Source organism: Somniosus microcephalus, chromosome 4, assembly GCF_052327205.1.
Source record: "Somniosus microcephalus isolate GS21.2 chromosome 4, FLI_Smic_1.0, whole genome shotgun sequence".
Lineage (NCBI taxonomy): Eukaryota > Metazoa > Chordata > Chondrichthyes > Squaliformes > Somniosidae > Somniosus > Somniosus microcephalus.
In genome coordinates this window covers 172,741,297-172,761,315 of record NC_140990.1, presented here as the reverse complement: position 1 = coordinate 172,761,315, position 20,019 = coordinate 172,741,297, and the positions used below count along the sequence as shown (strand labels likewise).

General features: G+C 46.9%; 1 protein-coding gene across 2 annotated transcripts in view; it reads left to right on the top strand.

The window, feature by feature from the left end:
• Positions 1-20,019, top strand: part of LOC147119992 (partitioning defective 3 homolog B-like) — a 1,739,115-nt gene that overhangs the window by 920,629 nt on the left and 798,467 nt on the right. For both annotated transcript variants that reach the window (XM_085985464.1, XM_085985463.1), the window contains exons 8-9: positions 3,065-3,432; positions 11,488-11,627. In XM_085985464.1, coding sequence (XP_085841590.1) covers positions 3,065-3,432; positions 11,488-11,627 — 508 coding nt within the window. The remainder of the gene's footprint in view (positions 1-3,064; positions 3,433-11,487; positions 11,628-20,019) is intronic.

Here is a 20,019-nt window from a genome sequence, read left to right as displayed (position 1 = left end):
CTTTAGTCCTTTGTATCTGCCAAAAGCCCCCCTTTTTTTCCTAATCCATTCTCGTATATCCCTTGACATCCAAGGTTCCCTGGGCTTGTTGTTCCCAATCTTGACCTTTGCGGGAACATGTTGCCATTGTACTCTCTCAATTTCCTTTCTGAAAGACTCCCATTGCTCCGATTTGGATTTTCCTTTAAGTAGCTGATCCCAGCCCACATTGGCCAGATCCTGCCTTATCATATTAAAATCGGCCTTCCCCCAATTTAGAACCTTTATTTCTGGTCCATCCTTGTCCTTTTCCATGACTACCTTAAATCTCACCGAATTATGGTCACTGTCACCAAAGTGCTCACCTACTAACACTTCTACCACTTGCCCGGCCACATTCCCTAGAATTAGGTCCAGTACCGCCCCCTCTCTTGTAGGACTTTCTACATGCTGGCTCAAAAAGCTCTCCTGGATGCACTTTAAGAATTCTGCACCCTCTAAGCCTTTCACACTCTGACTATCGCAGTTAATATTGGGGAAGTTGAAATCCCCCACTAAAATTACCCTATTATTTGCACACTTCTCTGAGATTTGCCTACATATCTGTTCCTCTATCTCCCCCTGGCTGTTTGGGGGCCTATAGTACACTCCCAGCAAAGTGCTAGCCCGCTTTTTGTTTTTAAGTTCAACCCATATGGGCTCATTAGAGGAACCTGGTACATTGAAACATAGAAACATAGAAGATAGGAGCAGGAGTAGGCCATTCGGCCCTTCGAGCCTGCTCTGCCATTCAATGAGATCATGGCTGATCATCCAAATTCAGTACCCTGTTCCTGCCTTCTCCCCATATCCCTTGATCCCTTTAGCCTTAAGAAATATATCCAACTCTTTTTTGAATATATTTAATGAACTGGCCTCCACCGCCCTCTGTGGCAGAGAATTCCACAGGTTCACCACTCTCTGGGTGAAGAAATTCCTCCTCATTTCAGTCCTAAATGGCTTACCCCTTATCCTTAGACTATGACCCCTGGTTCTGGACTCCCCAGCCATCATAAACATCCTTCCTGCATCTAGTCTGTCCAGGCCTGACAGAATTTTATAGGTTTCGATGAGATCCCCTCTCAATCTTCTAAACTCCAGTGAGTATAATCCCAATCGACACAATCTCTCCTCATACGTCATTCCTGCCATCCCAGGTATCAGCCTGGTGAATCTTCGCTGCACTCCTTCCATGGCAAGAACATCCTTCCTCAGGTAAGGCGACCAAAACTGCACACAATACTCAAGGTGCGGTCTCACCAAGGCCCTGTACAACTGTAGCAAGACATCCTTGTTCCTGTACTCGAACCCTCTTGCTACGAAGGCCAACATACCATTTGCCTTCTTAACCGCCTGCTGCACCTGCATGCTTACCTTCAGCGACTGGTGCACAAGAACACCCAGGTCTCTCTGCACTTCCCCTTCTCCCAATCTATTGCCATTCAAATAATAATCTGCCTTCCTGTTTTTGCCACCAAAGTGGATAACCTCACATTTATCCACATTATAGTGCATTTGCCATGTTTCTGCCCAATCACCCAATCTGTCCAAATCGTACTGGAATTTCACGACATCCTCCTCACAGCTTACCCTCCCACCCAGCTTTGTGTCGTCTGCAAATTTGGAGATATTACATCCAATTCCCTCGTCCAGATCATTAATATATATTGTGAACAGCTGGGGTTCTAGGACCGATCCTTGCGGTACCCCACTAGTCACTGCCTGCCACTCGGAAAACGACTCGTTTATTCCAACTCTTTGATTTCTGTCCACCAACCAGTTCTCTATCCAAGTCAATACCTTGCCCCCAATCCCATGTGCCTTAATTTTGCACGCTAATCTCTTATGCGGGACCTTATCGAAAGCCTCCTGAAAGTCCAAATACACCACATCCACTGGTTCTCCCTTATCTATTTTACCAGTTACATCCTCAAAAAATTCCAGTAGATTAGTCAAGCATGATTTACCTCCTTACAGCAGTAATTGTCTCCTTAATTAATATTGCGACACCCCCTCCTCTTTTACCCCCCCCTCTGTCTCGCCTGAAGATTCTATACCCCGGAATATTGAGCTGCCAGTCTTGCCCCTCCCTCAACCTTGTCTCCGTGATAGCAACAATATCATACTCCCATATGTTCATCAACACTTTCAGTTCATCCACCTTATTCGTAAGACTCCTTGCATTAAAATAAATGCCATTTAGCCTTGCCCTACTCCCTTGTGCCGTTACATATTTGCTCTGCCTTCCAGTCTGACTTATTTTTTCCTCTATATTTGGCTGTACATCACCCCCTATTATAGCTCCACTCTGTATCCCATCCCCCTGCCAAGTTAGTTTAAACCCCCCCGAACAGTGCTAGCGAACCTCCCCGCAAGGATATTTGTCCCGTTCTGGTTCAGGTGCAACCCGTCCGACTTGTACAAGTCCCACCTTCCCCAGAAGCAGGCCCAGTGATCCAGGAAACTAAAGCCCTCCCTCCTGCACCAACTCTTTAGCCACGCATTCATCTGCTCTATCCTTCTATTCCTATACTCACTAGCACGTGGCACCGGGAGTAATCCAGAGATTACAGCCTTTGAGGTCCTGCTCTTTAGTCTGCTGCCTAGCTCCCTAAATTCTTGCTGAAATTTCAAATTAGAATACCACATTACTGTACTGCACTCACTCACTTGGGGTCTGTAGTTGTGCAGCATTACAGAGTGCTTGGCAGTCTCCAGCCAATGAATTTCAAGTTTCAGCTCTGCCATTGGTGGAGATCCCAAAGCAGAGGTGATGTGCTCCTCATCAGGATGGGAAGGAAAGCCAAATAAGGCAAACCACTGTAGTGAATGCTGCTCTTGTGCACCTCCTAGCAACTGGCTCATAGAGGTGATGAGGCCTGGGACCAGGTTATCGGAATGCCTTTTCTGTCTGGAGGGTGTGAGGGATGAGGAAGAGATCCAAGTCAAAGGACAAAACAACACTACAAAAATATAGGAAACCTTTTGTTGGAAACTCTGGTCTCTTTGATGTTGTTTGATTGTAAACTCCTTTTTTGAATTGCAGAGCGCAGGAGGTTTTTCGAAATGCCATGCAGTTTCCTGCCATCCAACTCCAAATAGTTCCAGGTTATAACAGGGAACGGTATGAAAGGTCTGCTATTGGATCCCTCAATAACCACAATCACGAAGATGATTCAAAAACCAAGTTTTCACCTCCATTACGTTCGAAGCCAACCAGCAAACCCACAGATTTGGTTTATCCCTGTAACTCAGAGAATAGCTCACCGTTGATTTCAGCACAGATCAGCAGCACCAAACAGTTGAGGAGCAACAGTCACTCAATACTGCCAAAGAAAGCATCCTCACCAACATCCCTTGGGGGACTTGGGACCAAGAAACAAGGAAAAAAGATCAAAATCGATTTGAAAAAAGGTACTTTTAGTGCTGTGACCCAGAAGAAAATGAGGTACTTTTTGAAGTGTAGTCACTATTGTAATGTAGGAAACGTGGCAGCCAAATTGTGCACAACAAGGTCCCACAAACAGAATTGTGATGATTTTAACCATATAATCCATTTTAGTGATGTGGGTTGATGGATAAATATTGGCCCTGATCTTTTACGTCCATCTGAAAGGGCAGACAGGGCCTCGGTTTAACGACTCATCTGAAAGACATCTCCTCCGACAGTGCAGCACTCCCTCAGTACTGCACTATGAGGAGAACTCCCCTGGTGGGAACACTAAAGGTGTGTTTAATTTAATGTTACTTATTAAATAGTTACTGTTAACTTCAGATGTTACTGCTGCACTTCTGAGTAAGAAGGTTGTGGGTGCAAGTTCCACTACAGGACTTGAGCACGAAATCTAGGCTGACACTTTAGTACATTACTGAGGGGGTGGCGTCTGTTGGATAAGTCGTTAAACCGAAGCCCTGCCTGCTCTCTCGGGCAGAGGTAAAAGATCCCACAACACTATTTCTAAGAAGAGCAGGGGAGATATCCCCAGTGTCCTGGTTGTTATTTATACCTAAACCAACAGCACTAAAAAAAAACAGATTATCTGGTCATTAACAGATTGCTATTTGTGGAACCTTGCTGTGCGCAAATTGGTTGCCGCGTTGCCGACATTACAACAGTCACTACACTTCTAAAGTACTTCAAAACTGTAAAGCACTTTGGGACATTGTGAGGTTGTGAAAAGCATTGTATAAATGTAATCTTTATTTCTTTGGGCATTACCTCTGGGCACTATGGAACATTATAAAGGTGACAGCAGGAAATGGGCATAACAAACAGGAATGCTCAGAATTTTTAATATGTTATGCAGATGAGTATATGTAAACGAGGAAAACTCTAGAGTCAAAGGCAGATGTACCGATATCCACTTTTTTGACATTTAGAATTACGGATTTATTTTGTGTGGCAATTAAGATGAATAAACTTTCCCTTTAGAACCAAACTTCAGTGCAGTAGGCAATGAAGTGACTTATTTTTTCAGTTATTATAATGCAAATGCTGGATAATATATGGGGAACGAACTGAAAACTGCTACTGAAACAAATGTTTTCTTTAACTGAACATTTCCCATTATCTAGGTGCCCATTAACTGGAGTGTACTGTTCATTGGAAATCAATTGGGGCCTGAGAAAATTTCCCCTTTGGAAATGAACATTCTCATTAACTGTTTTTCAGCTGTCACTTCACTTCAGAGCATGGAATCAGCATTTTATTTGTGTGCTGATACACGGGTACGGCAAAGATTGCTCATTATCTCGACTCTGTGTCATAATACATTTGTTAGCGTAACGTTTCAAAGCACCATGCCATTTCCTAATACTTTAACATATAATGCATGCATTATTCAACTTTTAATTCACCAAACTATACAGAGGTATGGTGTCTTGCCATTGAGACCCTTTCTAATGAGGAGTATTGAGATTCCTTTCTAAGGAGATTATCAGGATGCTGCTTTTGTTTCCCCAAGGGTATATGTGGTTCTGCCATGAAAAACTCTTCTATGCAGATTGTATCCAACAATTAGTATCCTTTTTTTTAAAGGAATGGGGTCTCCTAATCGGGACTATTTCAAATTAGAATTATGAATTTTCAAGGCAAGTAAGAGGACAGTAAGCTACTATAGGATTGGTAGAGGCTCTGATTTACGAGTCAACGAGCACACACATTGACTCAACGCAGATCAGCATCCTCTTTGCGTTTGAATCCATTCAGTTACTAAATAGCTCAGTACCAGTTGTAGTACTGCTTTGTGAATGGTGAGCACAGAAGAGGTTGGTTCTACCCATGTTCGTTTTTTTTCCCCCACTCAAATGCTGAACATCTGTCCGTTCTGTTCCCACTGATGTCTCAGCTGCAACTGGGACCTAAGCACATGTGGAATGACTGAGGAACACATGCCTTACCACAGTGCAGTGCACCCAATGTGCTATGCCACCTAAATAGAATATAATTTGTGCGTTAGAAGTTTTTAATAATCAATTATGATGTAACTCTTTAAAATAAAATAATTCTCGGGATGTGGGTATCGCTGGCAAGGCTGGCATTTATGCCCATCCTTAGTTGCCCTCGACAAGGTGGTGGTGGCTTTCTTCATGAACTGCTACAGTCTGTGTGGTGAAGGTGTTTCCACAGAGCTGTTGGGGAGGGAGTTCAAGGATTTTGGCACCGCAACAATGAAGGAGTTGGCGATACATTTCCAAGTTGGGATGGTGTGTAACTTGGAGGGGAACTCGGAGGTTATGGTGTTCCCATGCGGCTGCTGCCCATGTCCTTCTAGGTGGTGGTGGTCGCAGGTTTGGGAGGTGCTGTCGAAGAATCCTTGGTGAGTTGCTGTGGTGCATCTTGTGGATAGTACACACTGCAGACACGGTAGCTTTATTTACAGCTCCATGATGCAGAAACAATACACACTGGTTTCTCTTTGCCATGCCTCTCAACATACCCTCTGTTAACAGCAACAACAACAGCAGCTGGCATTTGTACAGCGCCTTTAACATAGTAAAATGCATCGCAGAAGTGTCATCAAACAAAATTTTACATCGAGCCACATGAGATATTATGCAGATAACCGGTAGGTATTAAGGAGCATCTTAAAGGAGAAAAGAGAGGTAGACAGGCGGGGTGGTTTAGGAGGAAATTCCAAAGCTTAGAGCCTTGGCAGCTGAAGGCACGGCTGCCAGTGATGGAGTGATTAAAATCGGGGATGCGCAAGAGGCCAGATATGGAGGAGCACAGAGATCTCTGAAGGTTGTAGGGCTGCAGGAGGTTACAGAGATGGGTAGGGGCGAGGCCCTGGAGAGATTTGAAAACCTGGGAGTGGAACAGCGAGCGCGGCGAATTTAAAAGGAGCAGCGAGGCGAGGCCCGACCACAGTGGACCTGGGAGTGGAACAGCAAGCGCGGCGAATTTAAAAGGAGCAGTGAGGTGAGGCCCGACCACAGCGGACCTGGGAGTGGAACAGCGAGGCGAGGCCCGACCACAGCGGACCTGGGAGTGGAACAGCGTGCGCGGCGAATTTGAAAGGAGCAGCGAGGCGAGGCCCGACCACAGCGGACCTGGGAGTGGAACAGCGAGCGCGGCGAATTTAAAAGGAGCAGCGAGGCGAGGCCCAACCACAGCGGACCTGGGAGTGGAACAGCGAGCGCGGCAAATTTAAAAGGAGCAGCGAGGCGAGGCCCAACCACAGCGGACCTGGGAGTGGAACAGCGAGCGCGGCGAATTTAAAAGGAGCAGCGATGCGAGGCCCGACCACAGCGGACCTGGGAGTGGAACAGCGAGCGCGGCGAATTTAAAAGGAGCAGCGATGCGAGGCTTACCAATTCAGCAGCGGGGGGGAGAGAGGTAAAAAGTAATCAAAGTGTGACGTCAACAGGACGCAGGTAAGTGATTGGTTGGTGAGTATTTCTCTTTTTTAAACTTTAACTCCATGGTTTATAGTTACTAAGGTCTCCCTGGTGTAGCGGGGACTGTTGGTAAACCATTTAACTGTAGTGTAATTAGTGGGATTGATTGATTTAATTTAAATTCAATTAATTAAAGGGTAAGTCATGGCAGGACAGCCCGGCCACGTGGTATGCTCCTCCTGCGATATGTGGGAACTCAGGGACACATCCTGTGTCCCTGAAAACTACACGTGCAGGAAGTGCATCCTGCTGCAGCTACTGACAGACCGCATTGTGGCACTGGAGCTGCGATTGGATGCATACTGGAGCGTTTGCGATGCTCAGGACATCGTGAATAGCACGTTTACAGAGTTGGACACACTGCAGGTAAAGGTCGGACAGGAAGAAAGGGAATGGGTGACCAACAGGCGGAGTACTAGGCGCAGGCAGGTAGTGCAGGGTTCCCCTGTGGACATCTCCCTATCAAACAGATACACCACTTTGAGTGCTGTTGGGGGGGATGGCTTATCAGAGGAAAGCAGCAGCAGCCAACTTCCTGGCACCAGGGGTGGCTCTGCTGCACAGCACGGGAGGAAAAAGAGTGGGAGAGCTATAGTAATAGGGGATTCTATTGTAAGGGGAATAGATAGGCGTTTCTGCGGCCGCAAACGAGACTCCAGGATGGTGTGTTGCCTCCCTGGTGTAAGAGTCAAGGATGTCTCAGAGCGGCTGCAGAACATCTTGAAAGGGGAGGGTGAACAGCCAGTTGTCATGGTGCATATAGGCACCAACGATATAGGTAAAAAGCAGGATGAGGTCCTAAAAGCGGAATATAGGGAGTTAGGAGGTAAATTAAAAAATAGGACCTCAAAGGTAGTAATCTCAGGATTACTACCAGTGCTACGTGCTAGTCAGAGTAGAAATAGAAGGATATTTCAGATGAATACGTGGCTAGAGGAATGGTGCAAGGGGGAGGGATTCAAGTTCCTGGGACATTGGAACCGGTTCTGGGGGAGGTGGGACCAGTTCAAACCGGACGGTCTGCACCTGGGCAGGGCTTGAACCGATGTCCTATGAGGAGTGTTTGCTAGTGCTCTGGGGGAGGGTTTAAACTAAAATGACAGGGGTTTGGGAACCTGAGCAGGGAGACAGAGGAAAGGGAAACAAGGATAAAAGCAAAAGATAGGAAGGAGAAAAACAAAAGTGGCAGTCAGAGAAATCAACGGTTTAAATCAAACGTGGCAACAGTAAATAATAATTCTAATAGGTCTAAGAGCGTTAAAAAAACAAGCCTGAAGGCTTTGTGTCTTAATGCGAGGAGCATTCGTAATAAGGTGGATGAATTGGCTGCGCAAATAGAGGTAAATGAATATGATTTGGTTGGGATTACGGAAACGTGGCTCAAGGATGGCCAAGGCTGGGAACTCAACATCCAGGGTTATTCAATATTTAGGAAAGATAGGCAAAAAGGAAAGGGAGGTGGGGTAGCATTACTGGTTAAAGAAGGGGTTAACACAATTGTAATGAAGGATATTAGCTCTGATGATGTGGAATCTGTATGGGTAGAATTGAGAAATACTAAGGGGAAGAAAACGTTAGTGGGAGTGGTATATAGACCTCCAAACAGTGAGGCGGAGGTTGGGGATGGCATTAAAAGGGAAATTAAAGAAGCGTGCAATAAGGGCACAGCAGTCATCATGGATGACTTTAATCTACATATAGATTGGGCTAACCAAATTAGTAACAATACTGTGGAGGAGGAATTCCTGGAGTGTTTACGGGATGGTTCCCTGGACCAATATGTCGAGGAACCAACCAGAGATCAGGCCATCTTAGACTGGGTATTATGTAACGAGAAAGGATTAATTAGCAATCTTGTTGTACGAGGCCCCTTGGGTCGGAGCGATCATAATATGATCGAATTCTTCATTAAGATGGAGAATGAAGTAGTTGACTCAGAGACTAGGGTCCTCAATTTAAATAAAGGAAACTACGATGGTCTGAGGAGCGAGTTGGGTAGGATTGATTGGGGAATGTCACTCAAAGGGTTGACGGTGGATAGGCATTGGCAAACATTCAAAGACCGAATGGATGAACTACAGAATTTGTTCATCCCAGTTTGGCATAAAAATAAAACAAAAAAGGTGACTCAACCGTGGCTAACAAGGGAAATTAGGGATAGCATAAGATCCAAGGAGAGGACATATAAATTGGCCAGAAAAAGCAATAATGCTGAGGATTGGGAGCAGTTTAGGATTCAACAAAGGAGGACAAAGGGATTAATTAAGAAACGGAAAATAGATTATGAGAGTAAGCTTGCAGGGAACATAAAAACTGACTGTAAAAGCTTTTATAGATATGTGAAGAGAAAAAGATTGGTAAAGTCAAGCGCAGGTCCCTTTCAGTCAGAATCAGGGGAATTTATAATGGGGAACAAAGAAATGGCAGACCAACGAAATACATATTTTGGTTCTGTCTTCACAAAGGAGGACACAAATAACCTCCCAGAGATGCTGGGGAACATAGGATCTGATGAAAGGGTGGAACTGAAAGAAATCAGTATTTGTAGGGAAATGGTGTTAGGAAAATTGATGGGACTGAAGGCCGATAAATCCCCAGGGCCTGATAATCTACATCTTAGGGTACTTAAGGAAGTGGCCCTAGAAATAGTAGATGCATTGCTGGTCATCTTCCAGAACTCGATAGACTCTGGAACAGTACCCATGGATTGGAGGGTAGCTAATGTTACCCCACTATTCAAAAAAGGTGGTAGAGAAAAAGCAGGGAATTACAGACCGGTAAGCCTGACATCGGTAGTGGGGAAAATGCTAGAGTCCATTATAAAAGATGTAATAGCAGAGCACTTGGAAAGCAGTGACAGGATCGGACAAAGTCAACATGGATTTACAAAAGGTAAATCATGCTTGACTAATCTACTGGAATTTTTTGAGGATGTAACTGGTAGAATAGATAAGGGAGAACCAGTGGATGTGGTGTATTTGGACTTTCAGAAGGCTTTCGATAAGGTCCTGCATAAGAGATTAGCATGCAAAATTAAGGCACATGGGATTGGGGGCAAGGTATTGACTTGGATAGAGAACTGGTTGGCGGACAGAAAGCAAAGAGTTGGAATAAACTGGTCGTTTTCTGAGTGGCAGGCAGTGACTAGTGGGGTACCGCAAGGATCGGTCCTAGGACCCCAGCTGTTCGCAATATATATTAATGATCTGGACGAGGGAATTGGATGTAATATCTCCAAATTTGCAGACGACACAAAGCTGGTTGGGAGGGTATGCTGTGAGGAGGATGTCGTGAAACTCCAGTACGATTTGGACAGGTTGGGTGATTGGGCAGATACATGGCAAATGCACTATTATGTAGATAAATGTGAGGTTATCCACTTTGGTGGCAAAAACAGGAAGGCAGATTATTTTTTTGAATGGCAGTAGATTGGGAGAAGGGGAAGTGCGAAGAGACCTGGGTGTTCTTGTGCACCAGTCGCTGAAGGTAAGCATGCAGGTGCAGCAGGCGGTTAAGAAGGCAAATGGTATGTTGGCCTTCGTAGCAAGAGGGTTCGAGTACAGGAACAAGGATGTCTTGCTGCAGTTGTACAGGGCCTTGGTGAGACCGCACCTTGAGTATTGTGTGCAATTTTGGTCGCCTTATCTGAGGAAGGACGTTCTTGCCATGGAAGGAGTGCAGCGAAGATTCACCAGGCTGATACCTGGGATGGCAGGAATGATGTATGAGGAGAGATTGTGTTGATTGGGCTTATACTCACTGGAGTTTAGAAGATTGAGAGGGGATCTCATCGAAACCTATAAAATTCTGTCAGGCCTGGACAGACTAGATGCAGGAAGGATGTTTCTGATGGCCGGGGAGTCTAGAACCAAGGGTCATAGTCTAAGGATAAGAGGTAAGCCATTTAGGACTGAAATGAGGAGGAATTTCTTCACCCAGAGAGTGGTGAACCTGTGGAATTCTCTGCCACAGAGGGCGGTGGAGGCCAGTTCATTAAATATATTCAAGAAGGAGTTGGATATATTTCTTAAGGCTAAAGGGATCAAGGGATATGGGGAGAAGGCAGGGACAGGGTACTGAATTTGGATGATCAGCCATGATCTCATTGAATGGCGGAGCAGGCTCGAAGGACCGAATGGCCTGCTCCTGCTCCTATCTTCTATGTTTCTATGAATATTGTAAAATCGAGGTGTTGCTTAACCGGGAACTAATTTAGGTCAGAGAATACAGGGGTGATGGGTGAATAGGATTGGTGTGAGTTAAGATACAGGCAGCAGCGTTTTGGATGAGGTTAAGTTTATGGAGGATGTTATTGTCTGTTACATGGTATTATGCATTATGTCTGGCTGCATGCTTTTAAATTAAAAACTATAACCTGCTTTCTTTACGATATACTTGTGTGGTTGTAAAACTGATCTATTGAGAAGCTCTAGTGTATCTGTATTTTACTACACAATAGTAACAATGGGCTTTCAATGGATTGTACATTTATAGAGAAGTGTTAATGCTTGTTCTGTTCATGAAATAGTTCTAACCAGCAACTTTCCCTTAATTTCTTCCTATGTCCAGGTTCAGAAGGTCTTGGTTTCACAGTAGTCACTAGAGAGTCATCTGTACATGGATCTGGTCCCATTCTGGTCAAAAATATTCTACAGAGAGGGGCTGCAGTAAAAGATGGTAGACTGCAGTCTGGAGACAGAATCCTGGAGGTAAAGAATGCTTCTGTTTCTACACTGTTAAAGCAAGATCTAGACAACAGAATCTGTGTTTCTCTAACCAGCTACACAGATTTATGGAGTTGTCATTTCTTAATGCAGAATTTATGACGACCCAGAATCATTTGACATGACATGCCTGTCATTTTATGCTGTACTTTAGCAATATTAAACTCTTGAGCCCATTTTTGTGCTAGATTTTCACACACCGATGCTGCTAGTTGTTTCTAGTATTTTGCAGATGATGCAAGTTCTATTACATTTTTTAACCCTTCACATCTGTATGTCGTTCCCACTTGAGAGAGCATATAGGCGACCTGCTCTTAGGCTGTTTGCATGATGTACATGGTTGCTTTCCCTTCCCCTGTGGGGAATCAGATGCTCAAACCTCTGCTCATGACCAGCTAGGGTTGTCACCCCTCCAGATTAATTACTGGAGAAAAATCATAGGAGCAATAAAAAAACATGTTTTTTTTTCCATTTTCCAATTTCTTTGAGCACTTTTGTTTATTAGTTATAAAAGTATTGGAGCTGAAGGGTGGGGGGGAAAGGCTATTTGGCTGACAGTGAAGAGTCATCCAATCAGATACTGAAGAGTCTGTTCACTTTCCAATTGGCTGGGAAGGCAGTGCGCCGTGAGGATGGATGTCGAACAACCCGTAGTGGAAGCGGGACGGTTGGAGGCAAGAGATCAAGGGATGTAACCACCTGGAATATGTCTAACCAGTGTTGGCAACCCCAATACCAGCTTAATTTGTTTCATTATGATTTTGGTTAACGCCTATGTGCTACCATGCTAACGGACCACGCTAGTTGAATCTCTTTCTGTCCCCCTTGCTTCTAGATTTATATAATTTGACTTCCATCTCTGACTGACCTGGTATTTTTGTTACCCATTTTGGTGGAACTAGGCCTAGTTGAGATGATTTTAGACCGTTCAGAAGTGACACTTCAATTACAACTGGAAAGAAAGAGCTTGTATTTGCCCCTTCTCCCTTTCACGTCCCTTCTCCCTTTCACGTCCCTTCTCCCTTTCACCCCTTCTCCCTTTCACCCCTTCTCCCTTTCACGTCCCTTCTCCCTTTCACCCCTTCTCCCTTTCACGTCCCTTCTCCCTTTCACATCCCTTCTCCCTTTCACGTCCCTACTCCCTTTCACGTCCCTACTCCCTTTCACGTCCCTTCTCCCTTTCACCCCTTCTCCCTTTCACCCCTTCTCCCTTTCACACCCCTTCTCCCTTTCACCCCTTCTCCCTTTCACCCCTTCTCCCTTTCACCCCTTCTCACTTTCACCCCTTCTCCCTTTCACACCCTTTCTCCCTTTCACCCCTTCTCACTTTCACCCCTTCTCCCTTTCACCCCTTCTCCCTTTCACCCCTTCTCCCTTTCACCCCCCTTCTCCCTTTCACCCCCCTTCTCCCTTTCACCCCCCTTCTCCCTTTCACCCCTTCTCCCTTTCACCCCTTCTCCCTTTCACACCCCTTCTCCCTTTCACCCCTTCTCCCTTTCACACCCCTTCTCCCTTTCACACCCCTTCTCCCTTTCACACCCCTTCTCCCTTTCACACCCCTTCTCCCTTTCACACCCCTTCTCCCTTTCACACCCCTTCTCCCTTTCACACCCCTTCTCCCTTTCACCCCTTCTCCCTATCAGCTGTGGCTCAGGTGGTAGCACTCTTGCTTCTGAGTCAGAAGGTTGTGTGTTCAAATCCCACTCCAGGGACTTGAGAACATAAATCTAGGCTGACACTTCTGTGCAGTGCTGAGGGAGTGCTGCACTGTCGGAGGTGCCATCTTTCAGATGAGGCATTACACTGAGGCCCCGTCTGCCCTCTCAGGTGAACGTAAAGTATCCCATGGCACTGTTTTGAAGAAGAGCAGGGGAGTTATCCCCCGATGTCCTGGTCAATATTTATCCATCAATCAACATCACTAAAAACAGATTATCTGGTCATTATCACATTGCTGTTTGTGGGACCTTGCTGTGTGCAAATTGGCTGCAGTATTTCCTACATTACAACAGTGACTCCACTTCAAATAGTACTGCATTGGCTGTAAAGCGCTTTATAAATGCAAGTTTCTTTCTTTTCTTTCTTTTCTTTCTTTTCTTTCTTTTCTTTCTCTTCTTTCTCTTCTTTCTCTTCTTTCTCTTCTTTCCTCCTTTCCTCCTTCCCCTCCCTTCCCTCCCTCTTGCCCTGTCCTTCCTTGTCCTGTCCTTCCTTGTCCTGTCCTTCCTTGTCCTGTCCTTCCTTGTCCTGTCCTTCCTTGTCCTGTCCTTCTTGTCCTCTTGTCCTGTCCTTGTCCTCTTGTCCTGTCCTTCTTGTCCTCTTGTCCTGTCCTTCTTGTCCTCTTGTGCTGTCCTTCTTGTCCTCTTGTCCTGTCCTTGTCCTCTTGTCCTGTCCTTCTTGTCCTCTTGTCTTGTCCTCTTGTGCTGTCCTTCTTGTCCTGTCCTTCTTGTCCTCTTGTGTTGTCCTTCTTGCCCAGTCCTTCTTGTCCTCTTGTCCTGTCCTTCTTGTCCTGTCCTTCTTGCCCAGTCCTTCTTGTCCTCTTCTCCTGTCCTTCTTGTCCTGTCCTTCTTGTCCTTCTTGCCCAGTCCTTCTTGTCCTCTTCTCCTGTCCTTCTTGTCCTTCTTGTCCTGTCCTTCTTGTCTTCTTGTCCTGTCCTTCTTGTCCTTCTTGTCCTGTCCTTCTTATCCTTCTTGTCCTGTCCTTCTTGTCCTCTTGTCCTGTCCTTCTTGTCCTCTTGTCCTGTCCTTCTTGTCCTCTTGTCCTGTCCTTCTTGTCCTTCTTGTCCTTCTTGTCCTGTCCTTCTTATCCTTCTTGTCCTGTCCTTCTTGTCTTCTTGTCCTGTCCTTCTTGTCCTCTTGTCCTGTCCTTCTTGTCCTCTTGTCCTGTCCTTCTTGTCCTCTTGTCCTGTCCTTCTTGTCCTGTCCTTCTTATCCTCTTGTCCTGTCCTTCTTGTCCTCTTGTCCTGTCCTTCTTATCCTTCTTGTCCTGTCCTTCTTGTCCTCTTGTCCTGTCCTTCTTGTCCTGTCCTTCTTGTCCTCTTGTCCTGTTCTTCTTGTGCTCTTGTCCTGTCCTTCTTGTCCTGTCCTTCTTGTCCTCTTGTCCTGTCCTTCTTGTCCTCTTGTCCTGTCCGTCTTGTCCTTTCCTTCTTGTCCTGTCCTGTCCCTTTGTCCCCTTGTCCTGTCCTTTTGTCCTCCATTCCTGTCCTTTCCTTTCTGTCCTGTCGTTTTGTCCTTTTGTCCTCCTGCCCTGTCCTTTTTGTCCTGTCCTTTTTTCCTTTTGTCCTGTCCTTTTGTGCTGTCTTGTCCTGTCCTTTTGTCCTGTCTTGTCCTGTCCTGTCCCGTCCTTTTGTCCTGTCCTATCCCGTCCTTTTGTCCTGTCCTATCCCGTCCTTTTGTCCTGTCCTATCCCGTCCTTTTGTCCTGTCCTATCCCGTCCTTTTGTCCTGTCCTATCCCGTCCTTTTGTCCTGTCCTATCCCGTCCTTTTGTCCTGTCCTATCCCGTCCTTCTGTCCTGTCCTGACCTTTTGTCCTGTCCTGCCCTGTCCTTCTGTCCTGCTGTCCTGTCCTGTCCTGTCCTTTTGTCCTGTCCTGTCCTGTCCTTTTGTCCTGTCCTATCCCGTCCTTTTGTCCTGTCCTATCCCGTCCTTTTGTCCTGTCCTATCCCGTCCTTTTGTCCTGTCCTATCCCGTCCTTTTGTCCTGTCCTATCCCGTCCTTTTGTCCTGTCCTATCCCGTCCTTTTGTCCTGTCCTATCCCGTCCTTTTGTCCTGTCCTATCCCGTCCTTTTGTCCTGTCCTATCCCGTCCTTTTGTCCTGTCCTATCCCGTCCTTTTGTCCTGTCCTATCCCGTCCTTTTGTCCTGTCCTATCCCGTCCTTTTGTCCTGTCCTATCCCGTCCTTTTGTCCTGTCCTATCCCGTCCTTTTGTCCTGTCCTATCCCGTCCTTTTGTCCTGTCCTATCCCGTCCTTTTGTCCTGTCCTATCCCGTCCTTTTGTCCTGTCCTATCCCGTCCTTTTGTCCTGTCCTATCCCGTCCTTTTGCCCTGCCCCGTCCTTTTGCCCTGCCCCGTCCTTTTGCCCTGCCCCGTCCTTTTGCCCTGCCCCGTCCTTTTGCCCTGCCCCGTCCTTTTGCCCTGCCCCGTCCTTTTGCCCTGCCCCGTCCTTTTGCCCTGCCCCGTCCTTTTGCCCTGCCCCGTCCTTTTGCCCTGCCCCGTCCTTTTGCCCTGCCCCGTCCTTTTGCCCTGCCCCGTCCTTTTGCCCTGCCCCGTCCTTTTGCCCTGCCCCGTCCTTTTGCCCTGCCCCGTCCTTTTGCCCTGCCCCGTCCTTTTGCCCTGCCCCGTCCTTTTGCCCTGCCCCGTCCTTTTGCCCTGCCCCGTCCTTTTGCCCTGCCCCGTCCTTTTGCCCTGCCCCGCCCTTTTGCCCTGCCCCGTCCTTTTGCCCTGCCCCGTCCTTTTGCCCTGCCCCGTCCTTTTGCCCTGCCCCGTCCTTTTGCCCTGCCCCGTCCTTTTACCCTGCCCCGTCCTTTTGCCCTGCCCCGTCCTTTTGCCCTGCCCCGTCCTTTTGCCCTGCCCCGTCCTTTTGCCCTGCCCCGTCCTTTTGCCCTGCCCCGTCCGTCCTGCCCCGTCCTTTTGTCCTGTCCTGCCCTGTCCTTTTGTCCTGCCCTGTCCTGTTGTCCTGTCCTTTTGTCCTGTCCTGTCATGTTGTCCTGTCCTTTTGTCCTGTCCTGTCCTGTTGTCCTGTCCTTTTGTCCTGTCCTGTCATGTTGTCCTGTCCTTTTGTCCTGTCCTGTCCTTTTGTCCTGTCCTGTCCTTTTGTCCTGTCCTGTCCTTTTGTCCTGTCCTGTCCTGTCCTTTCGTCCTGTCCTTTTGTCCTGTCCTGTCCTGTCCTGTCCTTTTGTCCTGTCCTGTCCTTTTGTCCTGTCCTGTCCTGTTGTCCTGTCCTTTTGCCCTGTCCTGTCCTGTTGCCCTGTCCTTTTGCCCTGTCCTTTTGTCCTCCTGTCCTGTCCTTTTGCCCCGTCCTTTTGTCCTGTCCTGTCCTGTCCTTTTGCCCTGTCCTGTCCTTTTGTCCTGTCCTGTCCTTTTGTCCTGTCCTGTCCTTTTGTCCTGTCCTGTCCTTTTGTCCTGTCCTGTCCTTTTGTCCTGTCCTGTTGCCCTGTCCTGTTGCCCTGTCCTGTTGCCCTGTCCTGTTGCCCTATCCTTTTGTCCTCCTGGCCTGTCCTTTTGTCCTGTTCTTTTGTCCTGTCCTTTTGTCCTCCTGTCCTGTCCTTTTGTCCTGTCCTGTCCTTTTGTCCTGTCCTGTCCTTTTGTCCTGTCCTGTCCTTTTGTCCTGTCCTGTCCTGTCCTTTTGTCCTGTCCTGTCCTGTCCTTTTGTCCTGTCCTGTCCTCCTGTCCTGTCCTGTCCTTTGTCCTGTACTTTTGCCCTCCTGTCCTGTCCTTTTGTCCTGTCCTCCTGTCCTGTCGTCCTTTTGTCCTGTCCTGTCCCTTTGTCCTGTCCTGTCCTTTTGTCCTCCTGTCCTTTCCTTCCTGTCCTGTCCTTTTGTCCTCCTGTCCTTTCCTTCCTGCCCTGTCCTTTTGTCCTGTCCTTTTTTCCTTTTGTCCTGTCCTTTTGTCCTGTCTTGTCCTCTCTTGTCCTGTCCTTTTGTCCTGTCTTGTCCTGTCCTTTTGTCTTGTCCTGCCCTGTCCTTTTGTCCTGTCCTGTCCTTTCCTTTTGTCCTGTCCTGTCCTTTTGTCCTGTCCTGTCCTTTTGTCTTGTCCTGTCCTTTCCTTTTGTCCTGTCCTGTCCTTTCCTTTTGTCCTGTCCTTTCCTTTTGTCCTGTCCTTTCCTTTTGTCCTGTCCTGTCCTTTTGTCTTGTCCTGACCTGTCCTTTTGTCCTGTCCTTTTTTCCTTTTGTCCTGTCCTGTCTTGTCCTGTCCTGTCCTCCTGTCCTGTCCTTTTGTCCTGTCTTGTCCTGTCCTTTTGTCTTGTCCTGCCCTGTCCTTTTGTCCTGTCCTGTCCTTTCCTTTTGTCCTGTCCTGTCCTGTCCTTTTGTCCTGTCCTGTCCTGTCCTTTTGTCTTGTCCTGCCCTGTCCTTTTGTCCTGTCCTGTCCTTTCCTTTTGTCCTGTCCTGTCCTTTCCTTTTGTCCTGTCCTGTCCTTTTGTCCTGTCCTGTCCTTTTGTCCTGTCCTGTCCTTTTGTCCTGCCCTGTCCTTTTGTCCTGTCTGTCCTTTCCTTTTGTCCTGTCCTTTCCTTTTGTCCTGTCCTTTCCTTTTGTCCTGTCCTGTCCTTTTGTCCTGTCCTGTCCTGTCCTTTTGTCTTATCCTGACCTGTCCTTTTGTCCTGTCCTGTCCTTTTGTCTTGTCCTGCCCTGTCCTTTCTTTCTTCCCCCCACCCCCTCCCATGCTCCCCAGTCTCTCATGGCTAGCAGCAAAGCGTGAGAGATCCATGCCCCACTTTACTGGAGGGTTGGTAGTGAGAAAGGATGTCTTTTTTTTTAATGTGTGCATACAACCTTTGCCAAGTACCGCGTCTGAATCTGCATTCTCATCTTTAAGTTAAACACGAACAGTTCATCCAGCAGCTGAACCTATAGTGGCCCATTACTTCTTTTTGTGATAACTTCATGTTTCCTCCTGTGATGAGCGTAATCATTATAAGTGTAATGAATCTTATTTCCTGTTGCACATGAGTGCATAGCTTTAAACTGACCCTAATTCAATGCTAACTGACAGTCTCATTCAGCGAGGTTATAAGGGTGATTGGTGTGGGAAGTGGAAATGTACCAAATGTTTAGCCATCCATCACCAATTCTGGGTGGATCACATGAAGGATACTTAGGGTCATATCCTCCTCTGCCAAAACTGCTCACTACTCCCTGATCATCCTGGAGAGCAAAGATAATCCCTAGTTTCTGTTCTCCACTATCAACCGTCTCCTTAAATGCCTCTCCCAGCCCTCTCCGCTTCCAACGAGTGCCAGAAGCTCATGGACTTCGTTATTGCAAAGATTGAGACTATCTGTTCAGCTGCCTCTGCAACTTTATCCTCCATGCTACTTCCTGGCTCAGCCAATTTCACCCATATCTTCCCGATGCCGTCCGAGTTTGCCTTGTCTGTGAGAACCATCTCCTGCTCCCTTCACCCCATTCCCACTAAGCTGCTGACTGCCCAACTTCCCTTCTCGGTTGGATAGCAAAATACTGCAGACGTTGGAAATCCGAAATAACAACAGAAAATGCTGGAAAAACTCAGCAGGTCAGGCAACATCCGTGGAGAGAAATTTGAGTTGACGTTTCCCTCTCCTCGAATACTCTTGCTTTCTAAACCACAGTCATTAGCCCCTTCCTTAGAAAAAAACACCAATAATTCCTTGAAAATATCTCCAACCTCCCATTCATCTCAAGTCCTTGAACTCATCTCCTCCCAAATCGATACCTACATTTCCCGCAAATCCTTGCTTGAATCTCTACAATCAGGTTTCCGTCCTTCATAGCAGCAAATCGGCCCTAATCAATGACATCCTATGTGACTGTGACAAACTTCCTCCTCATCCTTCTTGATCTCTTTGCACCCTTTGACACCATTGATCATACCATTCTCCACCAATCTCTTCTCTATTGTTAACCTCAGTGTGATTGCTCTCACTTTGGTTCCACTCTGATTATAACCAGAGAAATCCAATGGCTTCTCTTCCTGCCTCCATATTCCTCCAGAGTCTGCTAAGGATCTGACCTTGGGCCCCTCCATATGTACACTGATAACAGCCTGTTCTTCCTCTCAACGCCTGCACTGTCTTAGTGTTGTCAGGCTGCTTGTCCAATATCCAGTTTTGGATGAGCCGCAATTTCCTTCAGTGAAACATTAGGAAGACCAAAGCCATTGTTTTTGACCCTGCTACAAACTCCTTATCCTTGCAATCAATTCTGGCCACTGTTTCAAGCTGAACCAGATTGTGTGCAAGTCTGGCGTCCTATTTGATCCCGAGCTGAGTTTCAGACCCCATATACTTTTCATCACAAAGATTGCCTACTCCCACCTCCATAACATAGCCCATCTCTCATTGAAATCCTCATCCTTGCCTTTATCACCTCAATACTTGACTCTTCTAATTCTCTCCAGGCTGGCCACCTATTCGCCAACCTCTGTAAACTTGAGCTCATCCAAACCTCTACTGCCCATATCCTATCCTGCTACAAGTCCTGCTTACCCATTGCCCCTGTTGTTGCTGATGTACATTGGCTCCTGGCCCGCCAGTGTCTTCAATTTAAAATTCTCATCTTCATGTCTAAATCCCTTTCTAGCTCTGTAACCTCTTCAAGCCCTACAACGCCCCTTCCCCCAAACACTCTGTTGCCCTGACACTGGCTTTTTGTGCACTCCCCACTCCCTTTGTCCCACCATTGGTG